Consider the following 9,013-nt stretch of genomic DNA (forward strand, 5'->3'; position numbering starts at 1 on the left):
GTCCAAACCCCTGTTCCCCTAAATCAGAAATCCTGTTTTCTTTGGGGAAACCTCTTAAGAGTGTATCAGTAACAGGATTCCATTTAGTAAACATTTCCTTTAGCAGCACGTTGTGAATGCTCTCAGCTTGCCAAAACAGAGTTTTAAAAAGTGTTCTACAGAGGGATGATTACCTGTGCTCAAGAGTTTTCAATGGAAATTCTGTAGATACTGTCTCTGACATCAATGAAATTTTTTAAAAGTTCCTTTTCCACCACAGCTGCAATGCAAGTGCCTTTTTTTAAACTGTTTTTGTCTTGATATACAATTTCCAACCTTTAGACAGGGTTAATTCAATTCCCTTTTATTGTGATCTGACCTGACTTTCTTTTATTTAGAAAAAAAAATCTGTTTGATTTTTGCAGGAATATGAAGCTGATATAACTCTTAACTTGCTCACCACTTTTTCTTCGTACTAGGCATAGTTCTATGTGTCTACCTGATTTTTGTGAGGCAGAAAGTGGAGTCGTGGAGTACATTCTTAATTAATCAGTAAAGAGTGTGTTCTGGAATTAGAAGGTGCTCAGAAGAATAAAAAAAAAATCCTTTTTTTCACCTAACTCTCCTCTTCAGGAGCAGGCAGATTGAAAAGTTGTGAATTTATTTGGAAATTACTGAATGCCTTCAAAGAAACACGATTCTTCTGCAGTCCACTTGGCTGCCAAAGCAGTGATGATAAATAACCACAAGTACAATGAATGAAATGCTCACAATGAATGTTTATTGCCTTGATAAATGGAATCAATACCAATATTATTGCTGTGTATGGATTAGTAGGGTAGACTTTGCTTTTTGGGCTCTCTTTTCTGGCATATATTTTCATTACCTTGAGACAGGGAACATTTTTCTCAGCAGCACTATCAGTTCAGTCTCGTGTTGTGCTGAGGATATTCCCTTTGATGCCTAAAGAGAAACAGAGCTGCAGAACTGCTGGTGAAGACTTACAACAGACATAATTTTGCTCCACCACAGGCTCAAACTGTCCTTCTGAGAAGCTGTTGGATACCTTGGCTTTGTCAAAAAAAAAAATTTTTTTGTTGTATTTAATCAGAAACAAGGTCACCACCTTGTCAGAGAGCAAAAGAGCTGATACCTGGAGCTGCCTGCCCCTAAATGCTATCACTGAATGTGACTTCAGGTGGAGGCGCCATACTTTGATATTAGAAGAAACAAATATAGCATTGCCTTTTGTTTTGGGGTTTTTGGGGGTTTTTTTGAGGTTTGGTGGGGTTTTTCTGTTTGTTTTTTTTTTTTTTTTTTTTTTTTTTTTGTTGTTGTTGTTGTTGTTTTTTTTTTTGGTTTTTTGGTTGGTTTGGGTTGTTGTTTTTTTTTTTTGGTTGGTGGGGTTTTTTTTGTTCCAATAGTCTGTTTTCTGTACCTCTGCTGTTTCTTGGGTGAGTGCTTTTTTCCTCATGACACTTATCAATTCATACAAAAAATCACAATGTTTTCAACAACACAACATCCAACTGGCACAGACCCTAATTAACCACTGTTTCACACGATCCTTCAACAGAACATCTCCATTTCTCCTCGAAAGTCAATGTTATTGTATTGTTGCCTGAAATCAAAGCAGGAAAAAAGCCTTGCCACAGTATTAAAATGGTAAGATAAAAAAGAAGCTCCTTATTGGAAGCTTCCAGGTGTATCCATAGTCATGGGCTATGGGCACAATGGTATTGAATTTCTACAGTTTTATAAGGTTATTTAATTAGGATATCTAAGAGGTACATCCAATAGGAGATTCAATTGCCCCTTGGGTTGGTGCAAGGACTTCTATGCCCCAATTCCTGTTATGTCTTCTTATAGGTTCTCTCCTTGACAATAAGACCAAAAAGTATTTCAGGAATGTGCTGAAAGGTCATCCTATTACTCTAAAATCTTAGAGAAAGGGTAGGAAAAATACCAGGAGCTGTATAACTGGAATACAGAGCAGTGGATGTATGAAAAGTGCATGAAAAGTGCATAAAAACTGAAAATCTTTAGGCAACACCACTGAGGTCACAGAATCACCTGAAACGTGGTTGTGCTCAGGTTGGGTTGGTCTCTTTCTCCAGGCAGCACTGACAGAACCAGAGAAGACAGTCTCAAGATCTCCAATGGAAATATAGGTTGGATATCAGGAAAAAGTGTTTTAGAGGAAGAGTCATAAAGTTCTGGAATGTTCTGCCCAGGGAGGTGGTGGAGTCACCATCCCTGGGTGTGTTTAACAAAGCCTGGATGTGGCACTGGGTGCCAGGGTTTAGCTGAGGTGCTGGGGCTGGGTTGGACTCGATGGTCTTAAAGGTCTCCTCCAACCTGGAATTCTGTGGTTGGACTCGATGATCTTGAAGGTCTCTTCCAACCTGGAATTCTGTGTTTGGACTCGATGATCTAGAAGGTCTCTTCAATCTGGAATTCTGTGGTTGGACTTGATGATCCTGAAGGTCTCCTCCAACATGGAATTCTGTGGTTGGACTCGATGACCTTGAAGGTCTCTTCCAACCTGGTCATTCTGTGGTTGGTTGGACTCGATGACCTTGAAGGTCTCTTCCAACCTGGAATTCTGTGATTCTGTGATCACAAGATTTAAGCCTGCAAAACACCTCCAGCACCGCCAACACCCAACCTCTGCACTGCTAACACCTCCGCCTTTCCCCCTTTCTCCCCAGGTCGCTTCTACTACCTGATCCACCCCACCAAGCTGACCTACGACGAGGCCGTGCAGGCCTGCCTGAAGGACGGCTCCCAGATCGCCAAGGTGGGGCAGATCTTCGCGGCCTGGAAGCTGCTGGGCTACGACCGCTGCGACGCGGGCTGGCTGGCGGACGGCAGCGTGCGCTACCCCATCTCGCGGCCGCGCAAGCGCTGCAGCCCCAGCGAGGCTGCTGTGCGCTTCGTTGGCTTCCCCGACAAGAAGCACAAGCTCTACGGCGTCTACTGCTTCAGGGCCTACAACTGAGAGGGTACACCTAGAGTGTGAAAATTTTTTTTGTTTTTTTTTTTTAAGTGTGAAAGATGTCTTGTTGTTTGTTTTTTTTTGTTGTTTTGTTTTTTTTGGTTTTTGGGGTTTTTTTTTGGTATGAACTCATGCAAGCTGCCAAAACTGTGATAAACCTCTTTTACTTACTGTAAAGAGTCATTTTCGGAGACACTCCCTCCCCCAAACCCATTGGTTTGGTTTTTGTTTTGTTGTAGTGTTTTGCTTTCTTGATTTTTTTTTTTTTGGTGAGAATATCATTCCATAGATATTTTAAATTAATATAATTTAATGGGAGCTCTAGGTAAGGAACTTTTTAGATTCCAATTCTTTACGCTATGTCATCCCAAAAAAAGTTATAGTTTTCGTGAATGGGGCATGCAATAGAGCTTGACAATTGCTAGGGCACAATTATGGAGTGTAAGGCTACTCAAAGCAGAAGCTTTTAAAAGCACAGATTTTACATATTTGTACCAGTTTGAGAAACACTGCAAATTGATTATGACAGGAATTTTAAAATAAAACAATCTTTTTGTTAAAGGGGATCAGTGAGGTTTCGGAAAGAAATCTCACAACAATATATGTTAGCAAATAACTGTTTTCACTGGTTCACATGGGAACAACAGAGTGTTTAACAAAAGCAGCTAAAACGGTCCACAAAAATAGGACTAGTTTTACAATTTCAAACCTTGCCTTTCTGAAAAATAAGCTCATGGTCCCATGCATAGGAAGAAGCACAATTAGTTCTCCTGAACATTTCAATTGTGTTTTCGTTGTGTATAAATCATTGAGTGAATAATTAACTGACGAGAAAACTCTTCTTTTCTTCTTCTCTCCAATTAAAGATGCCTGAGAAGTGTTGTATTACCTTTGAGTAGCTTTACTGAGCTATTTTTAAACTCTTAAAGGCCATTTGCTAAGCAGCATAATAGCATCTACTCAGGGCAGTTGCATAAATGAACTGCTGGACAGAGAAATTGTAAACTTTAGCAGCTTGATTTTACATTAGCCTTTGAAATGTTATTGTCTTAATTAAAGAACATTACAGTATTTAATATTTCTTAGCTATTTACACATCACAAGAAACAAAAATTAGAAAAAAATATTTAAAATGGTGAAGTCTTAGACTGTTAGACAAAATCTGAAACCAGCCATTAAGTTTTAGAAGAGAAAAAGGAAAAAAACACTTCATTTCCTTACATCTTATTTGTATCTAAAAAATACATCTGTTTTTTAAACTATCAGTGAGATAACATAGTATCGCTAGCCCTGAATTATTTAGTTAGTCCTCCTTAGAGTTAAGAGAAAATAAAGCTATTGAAATACTTCTTTTCACTAAATCTGCAGTGGTCTAGGTGGAAGATGTTTACCTAAATCTGCCAGTGTCAGAGAAAAACACACACTATGCATGGTGCCTAGGATTTTCAGAGCTGCCTAAAGCACTAGGTCCTCCCTAAGTACCAGTTTGAGGGAATTTGGGGTTTCTAATGCAAACTCACTTTGGATGCAGCAATTCTTGGTGCTCATCTTCAGCTACCTTAATGCAACCAGTTTTTCAGAGAGCAGGTGCTCGAGGCTTTCTGAAACTTTACTCCACTTATGGTGTCTCAAGCTGGATATCCAAAATAATAATAAATAAAAAAAGGCAGAGAGACCACTGATTAAAAATATCTTGGTCTCGGGTAATCTCTTCAGCGTTTTTTGATGTTCTCTATCCAGTATTGGTTCTACCACTTAAAAATGGAGAACTCTTTTTCCTACTCTACTCTTGCTGACTACGAAGAACTCAGAGGACCAACATTTGTATTTACACCAAGTTTTATAGCTGCCCACTGTTTCCATAATTTAAACAAGGTATAGTGGTGTTTATCCAACTAGGACACAACCTGTATGCTTTCATGGATCATTTGGTGTAGCTATTTTCCCATGGATGTGAGTAAATAAATCTCTTTCCCAGAGTGGTTGTGGTCCATTTTTAAGACTCTGTGAGCAAGCCAGGCACAAGATATGGAAAGGGGCTCTAGCATAAGGTGTATTTTATTGGAGTTCATTCCCACTGAACTCAGAAGCAAATTTCCATCCTTCTGGGGATATTTGCATCCTCTATGGATATCTGTTCATGCTTTACTGATGGAGCAATCTCAGTGCCAAACCCCCTCCTTTTTTTAAATCCACCAGGAATTGGATTTTCTGAAAACAATATCCCTTAACTATAAATAGAGACTTACTACAGGTCAAGTCCCTAAAACCATGCAACTTTTCTTGAACAGCCATTTCTTAAATCCATGCCCATTTCATACATTTTCCCAGGCCATTCACAGCCTTCTCTGAAACCTTTGGAGAAAAAAACTGGAAATGGAAATAGAAATGTTAAGTACCCAACAAAGAAAAGGAGTGGGGTATGCAAGAGTGGACCATGATCAAGAGGAATACATGTCATTCCTCCATCCAACCTTCAGAAAATTTGAAAAAATGCAAACTATTCCACAGTTTTTCTTCTGAAGTTTGGACAGGAAGGTTGTGGGGTGGGAAAAGCTGTAGAGAATATCCAAGTAATTACCACAGCTAGATCCAGAGGTGCTGTAAAGAGGGGAGCCTTACGTAGCTTGCTCTACCCTCCCCAAAGATCTGCTACATCTGGAGGAGGCTGCATGGTTTTCTTATTGCACAGAGGTGAGGAGACGCTCATGAATTTTTTTTTTGTACCTCTCCAAAGAAACCCCCAGAGGGTTTCACCCAGATGCATCACCTTTTTTTTTTTTCTTTTTTTTTTTTTGTTTTTTTTGCAGGAATGGGGATTATATTTTGCCTGCATTAAAAAAAAAAATAAACAATGTACACATCCAACCCACTCGTGGGGCTGGCTGAAGTGCCCTCACTGCTAGACCAAAGGCACTGCTGGAAAGGCCAAGCTCAGCCTTTCACCAACTTTGCAACGCTCTGGAGATGGCTGGTCAGGTCCTAAATCACAGCAATCTCAGGCTTGCTCTTGTTTTTTGCCTTCTATGTCCACACCTTCCCCAGGCCGGCCACAGTCCGGGCGTAGCATCCCCTGACCCTGCCCTGCTTCCAGCATCCCCCAAACCCCAGCACAACCCCAGGAAGGTGGCTGAGCAGGCTCTGCACCACCCACCCAGGGGTCTCCCCCTGTCTTGGCAGCACAAGGAGGGCAACGAGGGGTCAGGGTGTCCAGAGGGACGCCGAGCTGACCGCAGATGGCTGAATTTTACCAAAACCGCTGGTTTTCGCTGCCTGTAACCCTGCGTGGGAGACGCCGCTTGCTTGGGGTGGTAAATTCCACGTGTGGAGTCACAGGGTGTGGGCTCACACCCGCCGTGTTGCCCACCAGGAGCTCGGTAGTCTAATTTGGGATCAGGCTAGATTTAGGTCCATGTATCAATATACAATGCTATTATAACAGCTAACCGGACAGTCTGGTGAAAATGCATTTGCACCGGAAAAAAGTATAAGTGTGTAAAAAAAAAAATAATTAGTTCTAATGTAAGCAGGTGTAAAAACCATATGAAATGTGTATGATTACCTGAGAAGTGGGCACAAATAGACAAAAAGACACGAATTGTATTTATTTTTACAGCTAATGACTCCATTTCCTTTTGTAATGTCAAATGTCAGGATGTTTTCTTATTTTCAACTAAGCTAGCTAGGTGCTTGAATAAAAACTTTGAAAAGCAGCTTAATAACTGGATTAAAGCCTGTGCTATTTTCTGTTCATGAGAGAATATTGTTAGCATCATGTTCTCAGTCATTATCTTCTATTTCACAATGTATCAGAATTTTAATGCCCATGAATTAACAACAATTAAATCACGTTGTTCTTTCCAATATCATGATTTCTCCTTATTGACTGACCATTCTTCTCCTTCTGTCTCAGAAAACACAAATAGAGAAAATCAAAACATGAAAATATTTACTTTGCCATATTAAACAACATGATTATGAAACTAAGGGGTGGGAGGGGAAAGACTACTCTGTGAATGATTCACAAAGAAAATAAAGAGAACTGTATTCCAAATCTTTTGTTTTATGCTTCTTTGAAGCATTTTTTAAAGTAGAAGTGCAAGTACCATTTTCTTCTTTGTGTTTTCTGCCATCTTCTAAAATAAAATAAACCATAAATAAAGAAGGTGCTTTTTAAATTATTTTCATAGTTATGGTTGATATGACACTGCACATCCATCTCTAGAAATTGGATGCAGAACAGTGTTTCGTGTATGAGAAAATTCATTAAATTATTTATATAATCCTCCAGCCTTAGAAATTAAAACCCAACAAAAATCTCTCTTTGTAAAGTGAAACAAGAAAAATTTCCAGCATCAAGCAAGAATTAATTATTCAAAGCAGTTGGCCAGCTTTTCAGCTTCTGTAATCACACCATTTCTGCATTCTTTTATTGATCTGTGCCAGAAAGTTAACCCTGAAACTTGCCTGCACTGCACCATTTTGCTGGGAAACACTAATATTCCATAAAGTTTCAGTACTTTGGTCATGTTGAGAAACAGGACAAAAAGACCTTTGGAAAATTTCTCACTCAGAACAGGGGAAACCTGTGTTATCATTTATATATGGTTGAGATTAATATCCTTTACTTTCTAACAATTTAGTTTAAAAAAAAAATTAAAACTTGCAACATTTTCACTTCACAACATTATTAAAACTGCCTTTTGAATAAACAGTCACTCAGTAATAAGGATTTTAATTAATAGCAACAGACTCCCTGCAATGATATTTTGCTGTTCAAAATAGAGTCACTGTCTTGTGCTTGGAAGAGGCTGGATTTAAGACTTGATGGAATTACCTCAAAACCAGAAATGTGAAGATTTTCACCCAAACTCTCAGAAAATGAAGAAGACTGCCATGGTGCTTAGCCCTTCTCTCATTTAATAAGGAATTATACCAGCAGCTTTCTAATATACAACACCCAGTCATCCTTCTTGAAGGTTTCAAGAAGACAAATTTTACACATTTCTTAGCCATTTTTCCCTTTTTCAGAAGCAGTTACAACAGATTAAGAAACACATGGTGGAGCAGAAAAATTTCAATGCCAGGGAATTTGTTATATAAAGAGATAAGATTTCTCTGGCTTTCAAATTAAAAAAGGAGAATTAAAACCAAAAGGTATTAAAAAGAAAAAAAATAAACCCAAAAAAACCAACCAACCAACCACACAAAAAAACAACAAACCAAAAAAGCCCCACAACCACCACTACTGAAAAATATTTAATGATAACAACTGAAAAATAATTTCTCCTTTTCCTATGCCATGAACAGTGATGTTCCCTTTAAAACATGCAGGCTCCTGGAAGGCTCTTGAAGAAGAAGACAACAGAAAATAATAATTTAGTTCCCCATCTTTCACACAGAGCATGTTATATTTTGTCTAATAATAATTATTGGGTTACATATTTAATGATGTAATTTTTTTAAAAAACCCATCCAGATCAATAGTAAATCAAGACTTTGGAAGGTATTTCTTCTTTTTCTTTGCCAAGCCTTGATCTGGAGGAATTTTTTGGGGGGAGGGATCTAAGAATGTCTCAATCCATAAAGCTACACCAGTGTAAACTGTAAAGCCCATCTATTTCTTCAATATTTTGCCAGAGGCAAGAACTTGTTTAACAAAAGACAAGAGCCCTAACAGAGGCCTCAGCTGATGAATTATTCACTGGTATATATTCCAATACACCCAGTGGGTATTTAATGGATTAATTTTTGTTGAAATGCCAGAAAAACAAACCTAAAATGGTATTTCTTGGTACTGAATAAGGACAGTTTGGGGTTTGTTCTTTGCTTAAAAGATACATTGTAAGGCATTTCAGCTCCTTACTTCCTACACAGATATTCACTGTACTTACATACATGGTGCTGTTTGCTTGCCACTTAATTTCATCCTGATTTCTTTAATAGCTGGAAGAAATTTAAGTTCCTTGTTTCCTTTTATGTAGAAAAAGGTCACGTTTAAAAATTTTGGCGTTCCAGCTCAAACACAAGAGAGAC

General features: G+C 38.7%; 1 protein-coding gene across 7 annotated transcripts in view; it reads left to right on the plus strand.

Annotated features, from left to right (window-relative positions):
• Positions 1 to 7,031, plus strand: part of HAPLN1 (hyaluronan and proteoglycan link protein 1) — a 66,368-nt gene extending 59,337 nt beyond the window's left edge. For all 7 annotated transcript variants that reach the window (XM_030968867.1, XM_030968863.1, XM_030968865.1 and 4 more), the window contains one exon: positions 2,691 to 7,031. In XM_030968867.1, coding sequence (XP_030824727.1) covers positions 2,691 to 2,980 — 290 coding nt within the window. In that variant the 3' untranslated portion in view covers positions 2,981 to 7,031. The remainder of the gene's footprint in view (positions 1 to 2,690) is intronic.
• Positions 7,032 to 9,013: the final 1,982 nt, after the last annotated feature.

The sequence above is a fragment of the Camarhynchus parvulus genome, chromosome Z (assembly GCF_901933205.1).
Source record: "Camarhynchus parvulus chromosome Z, STF_HiC, whole genome shotgun sequence".
NCBI lineage: Eukaryota > Metazoa > Chordata > Aves > Passeriformes > Thraupidae > Camarhynchus > Camarhynchus parvulus.